The sequence below is a fragment of the Rhinolophus ferrumequinum genome, chromosome 27 (genome assembly GCF_004115265.2).
Source record: "Rhinolophus ferrumequinum isolate MPI-CBG mRhiFer1 chromosome 27, mRhiFer1_v1.p, whole genome shotgun sequence".
Classification (NCBI taxonomy): Eukaryota; Metazoa; Chordata; class Mammalia; order Chiroptera; family Rhinolophidae; genus Rhinolophus; species Rhinolophus ferrumequinum.
The window spans coordinates 485,687-503,479 of record NC_046310.1 but is presented as its reverse complement, the minus strand read 5'-3'; the positions used below and the strand labels follow the sequence as shown (position 1 = coordinate 503,479).

Genomic DNA, 17,793 nt, shown 5'->3' with positions numbered 1-17,793 from the left:
CACCGCCACCTCAGAGGGAACCTGGCTGTGACCTTGTCCCAGGGCCTCTGTGGCTGGCAGTCCTGGTTACACACAAACAGGGAGGGAGGGAGGAGCCTGGGGAAGGAGGGAGCCCAGCCCTTTGCTCTCCTTGGAGGAGGCTGGGGAGACAGAATGCCTTTGGCTGGGGGACTGGGCCAGAGCTCAGAAGATCAAAGGATGAGAAGATCAGGGCTGGGGCAGGTGCAGTCACTTGGGGCACCAGAGAGAAGCAGCAGCTGGTGCCTCCTAAGGGCAGGGCTGACCCAGAACGCCCTCCCTCCCTCTTTTCCTCCCTCCCTGAGCCTCCCCACCCGCTCTGTGTGCGACTCTGCCATGCTGCTCCTCTCTGGAGATGGGCTCTGGGGGCTGAATGCAGGGCAGGGGAGGGATGCTAGCTGGCATTCATGCCACATGGTGGGCACAGCTGTACCCCGTACACACGAGGCGTCTCCAGGTCGCCCTCACAATTCCCTTACGAGGAACTCTTATATAACATCTTATAGGTGGAGAAACCGAGGCCCAGGGAGGACAAGGGACTTACCCACTATCAAACAACTGGTGGTTGGAAGGGCTGAGACACACTGGCAGTGTGACACCAGGATCCATTAGCAGCCGCCTGGTGGAAGGCCCAGAACATGGCTCAGCCCACCTGCAGCAGCACAGAGTGAGGCTAGACATCAGGAAGGACTTCCTGCTGGGTGGGGTGCAGATTTAGAGCTAGGATCTAGTCTGCACAAGTTCAACTGCCAAATAGGTCTGGAGGTTGCTGGGGCAACACCCAGATGAAAGGATGGAGGTGGCAGAACGGGAGAGGGTCAGCATGGAATGTCTTGGGGACCAGGCGTGGGCCTCAGCCGACGGTGCTAGGAGAAACAGAGCTGCTCCGTGTGGGTACAGCAGGGCCCCCTGGGCCGTGAGTGCACAGGGTGGTGCACAGGTGGGATAGGCGGGGGGCCGAGGGACCCCGAGGCTCATGTGACACGTGGGGCTCCCAGGCCGCCCTACTCCCCCTGGAGCTGTGACAGCCTCCTCGTCCCCACGTCCTTCAGCCTTGGTGCCCAGGTGGGCATCGTGGGGACTGAGCCATTCAGGAACTCGTGAGTGCAGCTGCAATTCAACAGAACGCTCTGTCACTTAGGAAGTGTGTCACCCGGCATGGACTAACGTGATGTTTCCCTGTCTCTGTCTCCATTTAAAGTGGGCACATCTCATTCTTCCCTCCCTCACTGGCCTGAGAAAAGGGTTGAATTAATGCGACTGAGAATGTACAAGAACTCTGTCACCTGCCAAGGACGTTCAGGCAGAGGACGGGGTGTAGTGGCCAGGATGGCCCGGGGTGTCTTGCTGAGCCCCCGTGAAGGGGCCGACAGCCTTCAGCACGTGTCTGCCCCACAGGCACCGCTCCTAATGCACCCTGACCTCCCAGCATCTGCTCTTTCCCCCTGGCCTTGGGTGCGACTGGGACCGGCCCCCTTCAGAAAACTGTCTGGCTGGGGCGGTGGGAGGCCGCGGGCTCCTCAGCATGTCGGGGAGTGGGGTGCTGGGAGGGGACGGGAGGCTGGCGTCCTGCTGGGAGAGGAAAGCTTCCGTGCAGATGTGGGAGAGCTCGGAGCAGAGGGACCCTTCTTGGGTTTTCCGCCCAGACACAGCCTGGCCCTTCATCCGGTGGAACAAAGGCATCGGGACCAGGAGCTGCAGCTCAGCAAACAGCTCAGGGCTGTGGTCTGTGCACTGAGGGGATGACGCCCCCATCCCCCCATCCCCCTCCTGCTCCGCACCCCACCCGCCTCTCCCAGGGGTTTCCCAGCCTGAGGGGAGGTCTGAGCTAACAGGATGTCACAGCCCTTCTCTGCAAGGTTCTTCAAGTCCCCCAGGACCCCGGAGCCATGGCTGCACCCCTGCACACACAGGCATGGTTCCCCTGTAGACCGAGCTCGCGTCAGAGAGAAGGGCTGGGAAAGACGCGGGTGAGTCGGAGGAGGGAGCTCGGCGGGCGAGGCGGGCAGGTCCCCAGTGGGACAGTCGCGGCCGTGCCCTCTGAGGGCTTGTCCTCATCCCCTGGGGCAGGTGTGTCTCCTGCACCTCTTCAGTCCCTCTGCCAGGGCCGTCTGTGGGGTGCCCACCCCGCCGCAGCTGTGCTGGAGTTGTGTGTATGTGCGTGTGTGTGTCAGGGACAGAGGATGGGGGCTGTGGAGGAGCCCCCAGCCCATCTGGGGAGACAGCACGTGAACGAGCTGAGACGCGGCAGTTTGCAGTCAAGGGCAGCGCCGTGTGGCCGAGGACTCAGATGGAGTCAGAGGTCTCATGAGTGGTCCGAGGGAGCCCCAGCCCCAGCATTTGTCACTCAGGCTCCGTCATTTGTCCCCACTGATGGGGTCCTTTGAGGGCAGGGAGCACACATTATTGGGCTTTGCAGCTTCGTGACCTGGCACAATACCTAGTATGTAGTAGGTGCGCCTGTTAATGCTGGTTGAATGGCACATGCCTGGATGATGAAAGGAAAGGCTGGAGGCTTCCTGTAGGAGGAGGCGCTTGAGCTGGGCCTCTGTGAATGGGAGCGTTGGCTGGTGGTTCTCACAGGTCACGTCGGCTGATTCCTTACCATGTGCTGGGCACTAGCTAAGCCCTTTACCAGTGAGGAAGCTAAGGCACAGAGAGGTGACGTAAGTTGCCCAAAGTCACACAGCAACACAGTGGCAGAGTGGGGAGCCAGACACAGGTCATGTGAGTGTGGAGGCTGCAGTGTGTCCAGGGGGCCTGCTCGTGATGGTGGAGGTGCTGGCAGCGTCGTAGCCATGAGCCATGGTGGCTGTTGAGCCCTGGAGTGTGGCTGGTGCACCCAAGCAGCTGACTGAATTTGAGTGAATTTACGTTGAAATGGTCCCATGTGGGCAGGAAATGGTCTCTGTTGGGCAGCGCAGATCTGGGGTGTCGCAGAGATAAGGGGACTATCGCCTGTCCTGTGGCTTCCGAGGCTTGCTCTTCATAATGCCAGAGGCCAGGGTCCCTTCAGCGTTTCTGCCTGTGGGTGGCGCTTGGAAGGAGGGTGCGGCCTTGGGGGAGAAGCATGTGCACTGCAACCCCTGGGCCATGCTTTGCTCTCGAGAGCCGTGCCTGGTCTGGGCCGGGCAGATGGACAGCAGCGCCGGCACCACTGCCCACGGCCCCCCAGCTCTCTGCCTGGGACCCAGGGGCTCAGCGCCCACCTCAGCTGAGCCAGCTGTCACCAGAGCCAGAGGTGCCCCCGAGGGTGAGAAGGGGCTGGCTCCTCAGGAGAGGATCGCAGTGGTGGCAGGGTCAGGGCTGCCCCAGAACTCAGTCTCCAGCTTGGGTGCCTGTTCCCTCTCACTCTTTCCAGCACCCACAAGCTTGCTGCTGCTGTCGCGTCCCCCATTCAGTAAGAGGAAGGTAGGGCCATAGGATTTGGCTGAAGTGGGTTCCCTTGGCCCCAAACCGCAATTTCCCAGGTCTGACCCCCTTTGAGTGGGCGGGGCCTCTCCTGGGTCCCTCCCCCCTTGGCCTCATTTCTTTGCCATCAGAGTTGGGGGGCCCACTTCACACAGGTGAACCATTGTGACGAAATGAGTGATGTCCCCTGACTTCAACCCAGGGCTAGAAAAGTCCCTGCTTTTCTTTTCTCGCCCAACTTTTAAGAGTGTGTCTTTCCCTTGCCTTTCTCCCCGCCCCCCTCAACCCCGCCACAGGAATGACATGGCTCACCACCCCACCCCCATTTCAGCCTGACTCACACAGGCCTCGCCTTTGCTCAGCAACTAGGGGGACCTTTGGTCCCCTCACACATGACCCCCAAATCCAGGTGCCCGCCCGCCAGCCTCCAAGCCTCTTACTTACATCCCCCGGCCTCTTACTTACATCCCCGGTGGCCCCAGGCAGGCTGGAGACATCCTGGTTTCCGATGAGCGAGCCACTGTGACTGAGCCAGCGCCGCCATTTCACTGAGAAACACAGCACTTGTGACGGAGGCTCTGGGAAGCGAGGGAAGGCGCTGAGCTGCGGCGCCCGAGCCGCGGACACTGCCCATCCGAGACGCTCCCTTGTGTGGAAATGTGTGACGCTTGCGGAAATCCGAGAGCACTTTGTGTCAGCGGCTGTTTGGAGCCTCTCAGGAGCCGGCTCTGATAGAGGGCGTCTGGGGCGCCCCTGGACGGAGGTGATCGTGGGTGGACAGGGCCGTGTCCGGGCTCTTGGGGACCTGACTGCAGCACCCCCTTTGCTGTTGACGGGCTGGGTGACCATAGGCAACCCTGCTGGTGTCTGGATCAGGTGCCCTCTGTTCCGGGGTGTTTGGGTGGTCACAGATGGTCACTGAGAACCCCCAGGCTGCAGGGCAGGAGGGTCCTGCCACCGTGGGCTCACTTCCCGGGACTCTACCCCGCCCTCCTCCTGCCCCAGCTGCCTTCCCTTCTACGCTTCCCCTTCTGCGCCTCTGTTATCCTCTCCCGCCTGGACACACAGTGAGGAACTGCGTGGGGTGGTGGCTGTAGGAGCAGCTGCTGAATCGCCCGTTCAGCTGTGGGCTGGTGGTGTGACTTCGTCTGCGTCTGCGGCCGTGCTGAGCTCAGCACGCACCCAGCACCCAGCCGGGGTCAGAACTGAGCCCATCATCCGGAGGCTGGACAGGACCGTGGCGCTGGCCTCATTGAACCAGGTCCCTGATTCCAGGTGCTGGGTTCTTTCTTCTCTACGCTGCCACCTGTGTCTCTTGGTGACAGAGGAACTGCACAGGTGTTGCAGCGGGCCTGTCTGCCAGCCCTTTCTGGCATGTGAGACCCCTGTTGGGCTCTTTCTGTGCTGGCCTGTCCTGCTCCCTGTGGACCGTGTGCTTTCTCCCAGTGCGGCAGGAAGGAAAGGTTAGGCAGCCCTAGGCCTCATGGAGAGGAGAAGGCCAAAGACAAACGTGAGGTCTGCTATCCATCCTTCAGAGCAGGACCCTGCGCTCACTTTCTCCAAAGGATGCCAGACTAAGGGAACAGTCAGCGCTGGGAGCAGCTGCCCCACTGACTCTGCACCAGCTTGGAGCTCAGTGCCCGCTGGGCTCTGCAGACCTTGTGTCCTTAAGGCAGCAGTGGGAGGAACTCAGATGAGACAACAGGAAGAACTTCCCTAGTGAGGGCTGTTAGCGCGGGAACGGAAGCGGGGAGGCCTGTGGTCTGTGTGCATCGCTAATGCCTTCGTTTTGGGGTTTACTGCATGCCCCTGCTTGCCAGGCCCCTGCTCGGACCAGGGGAATCGGACTGGGGTTCAGGCCTTGCCGTGGAGAAGGTCACAGTCACGTGGGCCATTCTGTTCTGATCATTATAGTTCAGTTAGAGGCGTGTACCGTGAATAATGAGCATTGTGTTGGGTTTGCATTTATTAACTCCTGTAATTCTCGCAACAACCCTGTGAAGCGAGTGCTGTTGTCACCATTTCACAGATGGAAGAACAGAGGCTTGGCGGCACCAGGTGATGTGACCAGGCGGCATAGCTCTTAGCCCTGAGCTGGATGACATAAAGAAGCACAGGCTGGGCAGAGGGCAGGAGGGAGCGTGCACTCGGGAGGCCCCATGGGGGAGGTGGCCGGGGGCGGAGCCACACACGGGAGCTGGTCTCTCCGGCCACTCTCTGACTGCCCTTGACCTGGCTGCAGAGATGGGCAACTTGAGCCCATGCAGAGCCGTGGCACAGGGGGCCTGCTTCCTGGTCCTCTGCTCCAGCCAGGTGGGGACAGTCCTCCCAGGGCAGCCCAGCAGAAGCCAGGGGCTGCACCTTCCGCTGTCTCTTCCTCCCATAGGAAAAGCGCACACAGAACAAACTCCCCCGGGCCCTTGGGTACCAGCCAAATCGCCATGGGCGAGAGTCTCCTGTTCCCCCACCAGCTCCAGTTCCCCCAGCATCCCCCTCTTATCACACCTGCTGCTGGTCTCCATGGCGACACCACCACACCCAGCATCCTGGGTGGTCTGGTCGCCTCACAGGGCGAAGCTCTGAGAACATTTTCCTGATGTGCAGCCAGAAATTCCCACTTCCCATGCCCAGGGCTACCGGCTCTTCTCTGCCCTCCCTCCCTCCTCTCCTGCCTGCCTCATCCCAGGACCCCCTAGACACCCCTCCCCCGTTGGCTGTGTCCACTGAGAGGACCCAGGGCTGCTGGGAAAAAAGCTTTTAAGGGGTAGCAACCCATCGTCTCAACCCTGCTGTTCAGTTGGGAAAAGCAGTTTGTAGGGTGGGTGCAAATGGAAGTGGGTGCCTCTTGTACAAAACTTCTGAACAGTTGCAGACCAACAGCAGCATATTTGAGCTGCCAAGTGTGGTCTCTGCAACGGCAAGGGCGTATGTCCGTGAAGCCAGCCCTGGAGCAGTGGTGTGTGTGTGTGCGTGTGCACATGTCGGTGTGTGCATGCGTGTATATGTGTCTCTCTGTAGATGCGTACGTGTGTGTGTGCGAGTGTGCATGTGTGTACATGCATGTGTCTGTGTGCATGCATGTGTATGCGTGTGTGTGCGTGTGCTGGTCGTGGTCACAGGGTGACGGTGGGGCAGAGCGAGTTCAGGCTTCGGGCATGCGATTCAGTCACAAGCTGGGCCCCAGAACAGCGTCCCCAAGCACCCCGTGCTCCTTCCTGGGCCAGGACACAGACCAGGGCGTAGTCTGAGGCCCAGAGACGGTCACAGCCACGAGGTTTTCAGCCAAAGGGTGAGAGCTGGCTGAGGCCATTCGTGTCTCCCAGAGCTCCTGACTGACATGCGGGTGCTTTGAGAGTGTCTGTGACTTTCAACAGCCCAGCTCTCTGAATGCACATGTACAGATACACGCGTGTGCCCTCACACATGACACACACATCCAAGAGCTCGTGTGTCCCAACACCTGCTGCCTTGTAAATCGTCGGCAGTCTGTGCCATCAAGCCGGTGCCACCACAGACAGACCCAGGCAGCCTGGGACAGGGCGCCCTCTGGTCCTGGGTCTGTGCTGTGCTCTGACTGATCTCCCAGGACAGTCCCCCTCTCTGAGGCTGCCTCCCCACAGCGGCTCTTCCCACTCCCAGGGCCTGTGGCTTCAGCTTGGAGGAGCTCAGCTTGGAAGCTTCCATGCACCTCTCCCAGCTCTCTGCGCTCCCCCTCCTTCCCTCTCCTTGGCACCAGCCTCACCCCTTTTCCTTTGTGAGGGGGCCAGGCCTGAGTGGGGCTCCCCCACCGGGACCACCTGAAATCCACCCCGACTGAACAGAGCAGCTGGGCTGTGCCGTCTTGGGGCAGGATGTGGGGGTGTTGTGGCCCCTCCTCCCCAGGGGAGAACAATGAGGCCGCTAGTCAGGCTGGTGGGGCGGAGGGGGTGGGGGCATGGAGCCACATCAGAGCCTCTGCGGTGCGGCCCCTGGAGGGACAGCTGAGTGATGGGGCCTGAGTCACACACCCCGGCTCCTGTGGAGGCACGTTCAGAAATGCACAGGGTAAACATTTAGAGGTAATCGCTTCTGCAGCACCTCGAGGGTGAGCCAGGCCCAGGACTTGCTGGGGGGCGGGGGGGCGTGGCCAGTCCGGCGCAGTGGTTGCAGTGGCTTCCTGGGCCACCTCAGTGCTCAGTGCATCCTGCTTCTGCACGTGGTGCCAGGGCCCCGGCTCAGGGGCCTGCGGACCCCCTGCGGACAAGCCCTGATTAGAGTCCTTTGGCGAGCTCTCTCCGTGCTGCTCCCTAACAGTGGCCACTAGCACCCAGGGCAGCCTGCTGCCTGCCCACACACGGGGTGGGCAGGGTGGAAACCGTGGGCCACACGCAGCCCACGCTCCCTGGCTGGTTTCGTGGCTCTGCCCGGCATGCAGTGCCGTCCTTCCTTGGAGCCCGCGGTGTCTGCCTCGGAGCTTTGTCAACCATGAGACATGTGAGACTAAACGGTCTTTATATGGATTGGAACTGGACTCTCACGCACAGCCCGCCCGCCTTTCGGGGTGCATACATGGAGCACGTGTTTCTTGGGGGGAACGGAGACACTGAATTTGAGGGTGAAAGCACCTTCCTCGAGAAGGGAGAAAGCCCCAGGATGGCCGTGCCCAGCGGCATGACGGTCCGCTCTGGGCCCACTTCTGTGCCCCAGGGAGGGGGCTGGCGGAGGCCAGGAGCCCCTGTTAGCAGCTTGAGCAGGATGGGACCCGACTGGGACAGGTACACACTGAGTAGCTGCTCGCCAGGCACAACCAGAAGAACATGCTAACACAGGGTGGGATCCACCAAGCAAGGCCCCCCCCGCCACCCACCCCAGGCCTGTTGGGCTGGGAGGTCACTGAGGGTCAGCTGGAAGGAGGGACACGAGTACTGTGCACGTTCTGTTAGCTACGCGGTCTGTAAGCATTGCTCACTAATCCTTCCAAGGACCCGAGGACGTGGGCCAATTCACCCCACTTTTATGGATGAGGAAGCGGAGGGTCCCGGGGGTAAGAGCTCAAAGTCACAGGCAGGAGAAGAGGCTTGATCTCAGACCCTTCCTTTTGACTCCGAAGCTCAGTGCTCTCTCTTCTTCATTTTCTTACGTAAAGTGGGGTGACGATAGGCCATGCCTTGGGGTGTTCTGAGGACTGAAGGGGTCATTTGGGTGAAGACTAGCCAGTGCCCCACACAGAGTAGGCCCCTGGCGAGTGTCACCTGTTGTCACTGTGAGAACTTGGTGTGCAGGGCACCTCAGAGGGTGGTGCTGAGAAAGCAGCTCTGGGCAACGTGGGAGGGCCAGGTCTCCGTCCCAACACCCGGGTCGGGCGTTTTCTCCAGGGGCCCCGAGGCCACGGCCTCCTTGGAGACTGAGGGAAGGAAGCCACCGGGGAAGTGACTGGCAGGGGCTCGGAGGGCAGCGCCATCCCCCGGCTCTGCGATTGGCTGGAGGGGCACTCCCAGGGCTGAGTGGCAGGAAGCTCTGCGCCTCAGTTTTCCCACTGGTGCCTGAAGTGCCATTTGTATGAAACGGCCTCTTGCCTCCTGCTCCGAAATTCCCTGGACTTTTCTCTCGCTCGTCCCTGTGCAGACAGTTCAGCTTCGTTCCCCATCCTAATCAGAGCTGGCCCCGTGCAGGCCATGAAGGAAGGAGGAAGGCCGAGGGGACAAGGTGACCGGCCGGTCCCGCCAGGCTGGCTGTCAGCCGGGGCCACGGGTGGGTGTGGGGAGCTGGGCGGGCTGCACGGGGCTGACGGGCATCTCACAGGACCCTCGGTCTGTCCACGCAGAGACCTCAGCATGAACAACCTCACGGTGCTGCAGCCCGGCCTCTTCCACCACCTGCGCTTCCTGGAGGAGCTGTGAGTAGATGCCCCGCGGGCTGGGACCAGGGCTCCTTCGGGGTGTTCAGGGGCACCTGGCCCGGGTGGGGACCCCAGAGTGGCAGTGTGGGGCCACTGGCACAGGAACCCCAAAGTCGGCCTTTCTTTCCTCCCTGAGCTCCCCGTTTCTGTCAATAGCCACAACCCTCCCTGCGGGTCACCTTTGACCTGCTCTCAGCCTGTGTCAGGCACCTGCCACTCCACGTCATGGCGGCTCTTTCTGGAGTGTCCCTCCTCCATCCCCATTGCTGTAGCCCCAAGACTTTCCCTCACACCTGGGGTCACGCCAGCCCCCAGCTCACGCCCCCACCCCTTGCAAGGTGCACCCCACCAGCTTCAGAGGCTCCTGTGGCTCCCACAGCCTGGGGGCCACCTCCAGGGGCCTCGTCACCTGGCCACACCCACCTGGCCAGCGCTGGTCTCCACTCCCGGTTTCCCCTCCTGCATTTGAGCAGATTCCCCTCCCCCCGGGAGGCCCTCCTTTCTCTCCACCTCTTGGCGCCTGTCCTGGCGTGGGGGTATGCTGTGGGGCCACCATGCTGTGCCCCCCCCCCCCCGCCCGCCCCGGTCTCTGCACCAGCAGAGACCCTGCAGCTCTAGTAAGGTTCGGTTTGGCTGCACAAACTGTGGCTCCAGGCCCTGAAAACATTCACAGTCCACATCCACCCAGGGCCCACCCCCCTGACAGGTGTTCCCAGTGCACAGTTGGCTGGTGGCTGCACTTAGGGTCCCATCTATCCTGGGGCCACTGCGGGGTTTGCTAGACCAGCTTTTCTGGCCCCTGCTGTGAAAGGCAAGTTCAAGTTGTTCTGGGGAAAACAATGTGGGAGACCTGCTTGCTGCCCTCAGGGAGCCCCCAGGTGAGGCCAAAAGGCCAGGTGGGCAGGTGACAGGCGAGTGTGGCAGCTTGACGTGGACACCAGGGCATCTGTGAAAGGACTGGTCAAGGGGAGGCCCGGTCTCAACAGAAGTGACAGCGTGAGAGGCCGCAGAGGCGTCTGCTACGGTGGTGACAGTTTGGGTGGGAATGAAAAGCAGGACAGAGGCTGTGGAGCTGCGGGCAGGTGACGCGGGGCACCATCGGAATTTTTAAGGCTGATCCTCCATCTTCAGTTCCCTGAGCGTGGTTGGGCCTATTGCAAAAGCCCCTCTAAGGGACCTGAGTGCAGAGGGGGACCCACCTACAGGGCCCAAGCTTGGGACCTCAAATACTGTCGTGCCCTTTCCACGTGGCCTGTAAAAAGAATAGGTGTCACGTCAAGAGACTCTTCAGAGAGAGAGATTTCAAAGCAGTAGTTTCTGAGGATGGTCAGAGTGGTCCCTGCATCACAGGCGTCTCAGGACTGACACATGTGACAGTGACAGGGGCTTCGGGGACTCCAGGGGCCTTCCGAGTTGTCCACCCGTAAGCTCTGCACTGTCGGCTCCAGCAGGGCACATGTTTTGTCGCGTTTGCTCCTTTTAGGGTTGGTGACCCTGTGACACATATGGAAATGCTTAGTCAGACCCAGGTCCTGACCCTCCTGGGTCCCTGAGGTTAGCTGTGGAGTCTGGGCCGTGGGGACACAGACACCCGTCTGTGTGGAACCCTCCCCGGGGGATGGGGTACCAGGTTCACACGGGAGGGATATAGAGCAGACATGACTGAAAAGTTAGTCAGATCTGGAGACACCAGGCCCTGCCACCACCGAGCTCTGCCACCCTGAGGGGAAGTGACTTGCCCTGTCGAACCGAACCACAGTTTCCTCCTCTGAAACTTGGGGTGATAATAGGCACCCCAAGGTGATAATGAGAATGGAGTGAGGTGATGGGTGTGAAGTATGGAAATACATTGCAGCTCAAAGTACATGGCAGTTGTCACCAGCATCCCAAGACAGCCGAGCGGGGGGGCCCTCAGTGGGTTCCCTGCCATCGTCACCACACCTTTGCTCTGGTTTGCAGGCGTCTCTCTGGGAACCATCTGTCACACATCCCAGGACAAGCATTCTCTGGTCTCTACAACCTGAAAATCCTGTAAGTATGACTGTTTCCACAGAGATGTGACCTTGAGATCTGGGGGCAGAGTGAGTCCTGACCTGTCACCTACTCACTTGTCACTCCCTTCCCTGCACTGCCCATCTAGTTGTCCATTTCTTTCTGTACCCCATGTCTACAACACCCTGCGTGACTGGTGGACGCACATTTCAGCTGCCGCCTGGCGCAGCCCCAGGGAGGCAGACTGTCCCCTCCTTGGTGGTTTGAGCAGTGACATCAGCACAGGTGTCCACGGGGCTGAGCTGTTACAGACCCAAGTGCTGTCCTCTTGGATGGGGGTGGGGGCGGGGGGAGACTGCACAGGAGCGGTCCACGCGGGCTTCTCTCTTGGGCCCCACCGTGGTCTCTGGCTGTAGCCCTGAGCCCCCATTGTCACTGTAAGCGCACCTCCTCCTTCAGGTCTCAGGCTTCTTTGTCCCGGCTCCTTTTACCTTCCCCTTGAAGGAGAAGGAAACTGAGAATTGCAGAGCAATTATGTCACCTGAGCTCCCCCAGGCTTTGAGCTGGTGGCCCATGGGAGGGAAGGTGGAGCTAAGGCACTGTCTCCTGCCCCCACTGATGCGACTGTCACATCCCATCCAAGAATGTCCCCCCCAAGGCCCCAGTCGTGTCCTGATGAGTGTGGGGAGGGGGACGGGCAGAGTGTACAGGGTCTGCGGGTTGTTGGGAGAGTCTCTTCTGGGAGGCGTGTCACCATGGGGACTGGTTTGGAAAAAAAATGAGGATTGTGGGGCTGATTCTGGAGCAGTAGAGTGAGTGTGTGGGGCGTCCCTAAGGTGGGGAGCCGTCCCCAGCTTTGCTATCCCCTCAGCCACAACTTGACGTCAGGTCTTCTCTGTACAGTTGAGCAGGTTGTCTACTGCACAAGACCATCTGGCTGAGGGGCAAGGACTGGCTGAAATCCAGTCCTATGTCTGGCTTGTGGCTACACCCACCTAGCAAGGAATGTCTTTTTCTAGTTCACTCGAAGTTGTTTATGGGCTGGCGGTGCCCTTGGCCTACGAGCCTCGGGTGCCCGGTGAGTGAGGAGTGCACGGTCCACGGCTGAGCATGTTGGTCTCTGGACCTCTGCCCTCAGCTCCCTGGGGATCTGTCTGTGCTCCCTCGCCTGGGGAGCTACTGTCCTGTCCAGCCTGTCTCCCTGTCTCCTTCCTCTCCGGGCAGACCTTCCTCCTGGTTCTCCCTCCTGGGTCTTCCCTGGATCCCCATCCTGGGTCTTCCCTGGGTCTTCATTGCCCCGGGGGGTGGGGTGGGGCGCGTCCTGAACCAGGCCTGCTTGGTGGTGTGTCTGTGCCTTGTGCAGGCTCAGACCTGCAGCCTGGATTAGAGAGCGGGCTGTGTGCTGGGCCTTCAGATGTGAGGCTCACGTCCGTTCCTAAGACTCAGGCTTAGAGACGAGCCTCTTTCTTCCTTGCCTGCATTAGGCAGTGAATCAAAGCCTTGGAGAAACCGCAGGCCCCGCCCCTTCTGCAGATGGCCCTGGGCTCACCCAGTCGGGTGGCAGAAGAGGCTGCTGGGGGGTGCTGAGGACAGCCAGACTGTCCACTGCCCCCAGGCCCCCTTGCCTGTGGGGCTTCTCTGCGGCAGCCTCCGAGCGGGCTGCCACCTGCATCTGGGCCCCAGTGCCCTAAAGTCTGATGTCAGGTTCTCTTGCTGCAGTGCTCTTCCTTCCATTGCCTTGCTTTAGTCCCCTGTAAGAAAGACTGAGCAGCAAAGCCCACCACAGGTGACCGTCACCTTGGCTGCTGCCAGTCTGGGACTCTGAGCTGCGTCTTCCTTTCTCGGAGGCTGGCTGTCCCTACAGGACACTCTGCTTCCCTCTTTCCCTCCCAGCGACAGAGGACAGGAAGGGGATTCCCTGTCTGTCCTGTCCTAGGAGCCTGTGGCAGGGCCCCTCCCTCCGTCCTCCCCGCTAGCCCCACGCCTGACCTGGAGCTATTACTCTGGGACCCTGCCCTCCCCTGTGGGTTCTCCAAGTCTGAACCCCCCAGGCTCTGGCCAGGCTAGATCTACTCAGCCCTCAGGGAATGTCCAGCCTCCTGACTCTTCTCGACACCGTAGGGAAAATGTCCTGTGGAGCTGTGCCAGCCCAGATGAGTGTGTGAGAATGAGTTAGTGTGTGAGTGCATGTGTGAGTGAATGTGTGTATGTGTGAGTGCCTGAGTACACATGCATGTGAGTATGTGAGTGTGAAAGTGTGTGAGTGAGTGTGAGTGTGAGTGTGTGTCTCGAGGGGAAGATAGGATCTAGCCCCGTATACCTTCTTTAAGCTGCCCCAGGCCCTGTACACCTCGTCCCACACCTATGTGCCCTCCCTCTCCTCAGTCCTGGGCCCCGGTCCAGAGGCTCCGGTTCTGATGGCAGCTACTACCCACATCTTCCCCTGCGTCTTCCCCTGCACCAGCCACAGCCTCGCTCAGGTGACGTGTCTTAGGGGACTCCCTGTGCTTTGCGGTGCCTGGGGTCAGCAATGACCCCGTTTCTCCTTGCTGCCTGCTCTCCGACCCTCTGATCTGCACGTGGAGTTTTCCAGGTGCCCCAAGAAGCTCCAGGACTCCTGGTCCTGGGGGCAGGCCTGCTGAGCGGCCATGCCCACTGGCTGGCATGTTCCTTCTTTGGGGAATTGTGTGGCATTGGGCCCTCAGAACAGTGCTGCCACGCTGACCTGGGGTGTGGCACATGGTTTCTATAGACCCGGACTCCGTCAGTCCTATTTGCCTGGGGCCCTGCCACCTGAGGGGTCCTGGCCCTCACCCCATCCACCCTGCCCCAGAGAAACCTCAGCCTCTCAGGTGCACAGGCCGAGAAGTGAGGCCTGGGGAGGAAACCCGCGCTTCCCCACACCCTTCCTGAGCAAACGCCAACAGAATCGCGAGTTCTGACTTCTGACCCTCACTGCCACCCACATGTCTCCGCAGCTGCTTCTCCATCATCCTCTTTAGCTCTGCCTCTCCTTCTGAGACCTCTCCCTGTCCCGAGCACAGACCACACAGCCTGGACAGCCTCTGAAGCTCCATTAACGTCCGGGGGCTGGGCCAGGACTCTGGGCTCTGAGGCTGGGCTTGGGGTGGAGGGTGCAAGGGAGGAGCCCCAGCTCCTCCACGTGCCTGGGGTCCTCCAAGCCCCTTGCTCTCCTTACAGGATGCTGCAGAACAACCAGCTGGGAGGGATCCCCGCCGAAGCGCTGAGGGAGCTGCCGAGCCTGCAATCCCTGTGAGTCACAGCCCAGCCCCCGCCTGCCGTCCCTCCTCTCTGCGCCCCCCTTTCTCCTCCACGGTCCAGACAGCGTGCCGCTCCTGGCTTCGGTTTCTTCGGGGTTTTGTTGCCGTCAGAGTGTGTATGTGCACACGCGTGTGTTTTCCGGGAAGCAAGCCTCTGAGCCCCCGAGGACTGTGGGAATAGGACCTCCCTGGGTGGGGCCACCAGGGCAGTGGTCCTGGGGCGTCTGGCTCTACTACGGAGCCTGGGGTGGTGGGGGTGGGGACGGCCACCCCAAGAAGTGTCAGGAAGGGCTGTCTCCTCCATGTCGGCTGCTCTGGCCCCCAGGGCTTTGGGGGGTAGGCCATTTCCCCTGCTTCTGCGGGTGGGGGAGCTGTGTCTGGGACTCCCTGGCCACCCGGGACACAGCTGTCCTCCAAGGGGCCCTGCACTTCCTCTGTTGCCCACTAGGGGCATGGTGAACACAAGACAGGGCTGAGGGAGGGAGCTGCCCGGGGCTGCTGTGTGGCTGACAGTGGCAGCCACCCTGGGCCAGGTGCTGGGTTGGCTCCCACAGGGCCCGTCGCCAGGCCTGGGATGCAGTAGGTGCCTCAGACATGCTTGCCGAGCCAACTGCATTTTCAGATACTTCTACACCTTATGGGGCAGCATGTAGGTATTGGGGGGAAACCAAAGTTGGGAGGCATCTAGCCAGTGGGGGGAACTGAGGCGCCGTCGGCGCACAGGTGTCGGCGAGCAGGTTCGGCACACGGGCCCCTCACCTGCATGAAGAAACATGTGGGCTTTTTCACACTTGGTGTGAGGCTAATCGGGTCTAGCATGCTGGGGGATGCACGGAGCATGTGGGTTCTGCAGGCAGCTCCCTGAGCTCTGAAGAGCTGCAGCTCCTGTGAGGGGACAGCTGGACAGTCAGCTTCTGGGTGGACATGGCGGGGACATAGCCCGTCCTCCCCTCCCACGCTCAGAGGTGCATGAGCTGATCTGCCTCTGCAGTCAAGGGCAGCCCTGGCCGGAGCCCAGGCTCAGCCTGACTGCTGGGCCGTGTACCCTCTCGGGGCCTCGGTTTCTCCCTTTCAAGTTGGGGGTGACTGCGTCCCCTGCCTGTCTCACAGGGTTGTCACGACGATCAGATGTAGCAAATGGGAGGGGGACTTGAAAAGGAAGCGTCCACATGGTGGTGCGGTGTGGTGGTGCATTTAACTGGCCACGGACCCGTTCCTTTTGCACATATGCTGGAGGCTTTGCTCGGGAGGCAGAGCCTGGCTCGCACTGGAAGGATTGGAAAGTGTCAGTCTGGTGAAGAGGCAGGGAACAGCATGCTAGGCAGAAGGAACAGCACATGCAAAGACACAGAGTAAGAAGGAACCAAGTGCATTGTAGAGAATTTGCAAGGACGCGGGCACGCTTGTAGGACGTGCATGTTGGGGAATTGGAGGCAGCGAGAGAGAGTGCCCGAGAAGGGGACATGCACCCTGCTAAGCATTTGGGCTGAATGGTTAAGACCCTGGGGAGCCAGAGCCAGTCTCAGCCAGAGAGCAGCTGATAGTTCATGCCGTTGCACATGGCTTTGGCAGCAAGCTATGGCGGACAGCTTGGAGGCAGGGAGCCAGTGAGGTGCTCATGGTGCAAGGGGAGCATGATGGCGGGCAAAGGAAAGGCAGGCGCAGTGGCTAAAGGAGAAGTTGACAGACTCTAGAAATCCCAGGCAGCCCGGTCATCAGGACTGGAGTCCGGCAGCCTGGGTTCAGGTCCCAGCTCCTCATTCACCACCTGTGAGACCTCAGGCAGATTCCCTAACGCCCACCTGTGCTCTGTCAGTAAAATGCAGGTACCAGTGTCAGTGTGCTGAGTGGGTAGAGTGAGACGTAAGAGGTACGGGCAGCGTCTTTGCAGTGACTGCTGCAGTTTGTGGTGGTAGAGTAGTGGCAGTGTGGGGCCGAGGGTCAGCAGGGGGCTCTGACACCCAGTGGACGCGAGGCCTGTTGCCCAGAGCCTGGCGCCTGGCGGGAGCTCAGTGAGACCGTGTTGACCGAGCGTAAGTGAAGAGAAGCCCAGAGGGTGAGCAGGGGCGGGCAGGGAGGGGCACGGGGAAAGGGGAGATGCTGACGTAGCTGTTGGACACGTCGAGTTTGTGGAACGTGTAGGTAGGAAAACTGAGAAGTGGGTCCTTGAACCTGCAGGACGTCAGCACGTGCATGTGTCGGGGGGAGGAGAGTGGGTGCATAACCCACCTTGACGGTTCTGCATGGGAGGTATTATATCCTGATCTTTTGGAAGCCAGGGACCTCAGAGGGAAGCACTGTCCTACCAAATTCTTAGATAGTGACAGGCCCGGTTGCTAGGCTGAAAGGAAAGGGTGGGAGTAGCTGACAGTTTTTGGGGCGCCTGGTGCCAGTGCTGCTTTACGTCTGACTTCATCCTCACAGAGCTCTGCTGACAGGTGAGGGGCAGAGGCTCAGACAAGGTCAGGGGCTCTCCCGAGGTCAGAGCCAGTGAGAGGGGGAGGCAGGGCTGCTCCCCCAGTTGGTGGGGCTCCGAGGCTGTGTCCCACCCACCATGGCTGCCAAGGAAGCCACTTTTGGTGGCTGGCATCGGGTGGCCCTCCCTCCTTCCCCACAAGTACCAGCATATAGAAACCCCTCCTTCCTGTTGGAAGTTAGTGGTCAGGAAGGTACCTGGGGACACATGCCCGCCCGTGCCCCTCCCCAGGGGCGCCTCACCTCCAGAAGGGAGGGTCCGTGCACAGATTTGTGTGGACACTCCTGGAACCTCAGTGAAGGTTCCATCCCGTGGTGCACTTTCCACCAGCTGGAAGCAGAGGAGGAAGTGGGTCGGGTGAGTGAGGAGTCGCGCTGGGCCCCCAGGTACCCCGTCGGACACGCGTTCAGGCTGTTTGGCTTGGACCTGGGTGGGCAGCCCTCACCCTACACGCCCTCTCTCTGATGCACATGTTTCCTCCACAACCGACATGGGAGGGAGATGGTGGCAGTGTCAGCCGTGTCACACCAGGCTTGAGCCCAGGCCAAGAGAAAGCACGGGAAGCTGGGGAGCCTGGGGGAAACAGAGACTGGGTGAGGGCGAAGGGGAGAGTCCATGAAAAGCAGCAAAAAGCTCAGAAAGGCCTCGGCCCCGGAGAATGGTCCGAAAAGCACAGTGGCAGGAATAAGCGGAGAAAACAGAACACAGCCCCGTCCTGGCCACCCAACAGGGAGAAA

General features: G+C 60.6%; 1 protein-coding gene across 2 annotated transcripts in view; it reads left to right on the top strand.

The window, feature by feature from the left end:
- The window catches only part of LGR6 (leucine rich repeat containing G protein-coupled receptor 6), a 91,975-nt gene that overhangs the window by 25,250 nt on the left and 48,932 nt on the right, over positions 1-17,793 (top strand). For both annotated transcript variants that reach the window (XM_033099468.1, XM_033099467.1), the window contains 3 exons: positions 9,233-9,304; positions 11,267-11,338; positions 14,501-14,572. In XM_033099468.1, coding sequence (XP_032955359.1) covers positions 9,243-9,304; positions 11,267-11,338; positions 14,501-14,572 — 206 coding nt within the window. In that variant the 5' untranslated portion in view covers positions 9,233-9,242. The remainder of the gene's footprint in view (positions 1-9,232; positions 9,305-11,266; positions 11,339-14,500; positions 14,573-17,793) is intronic.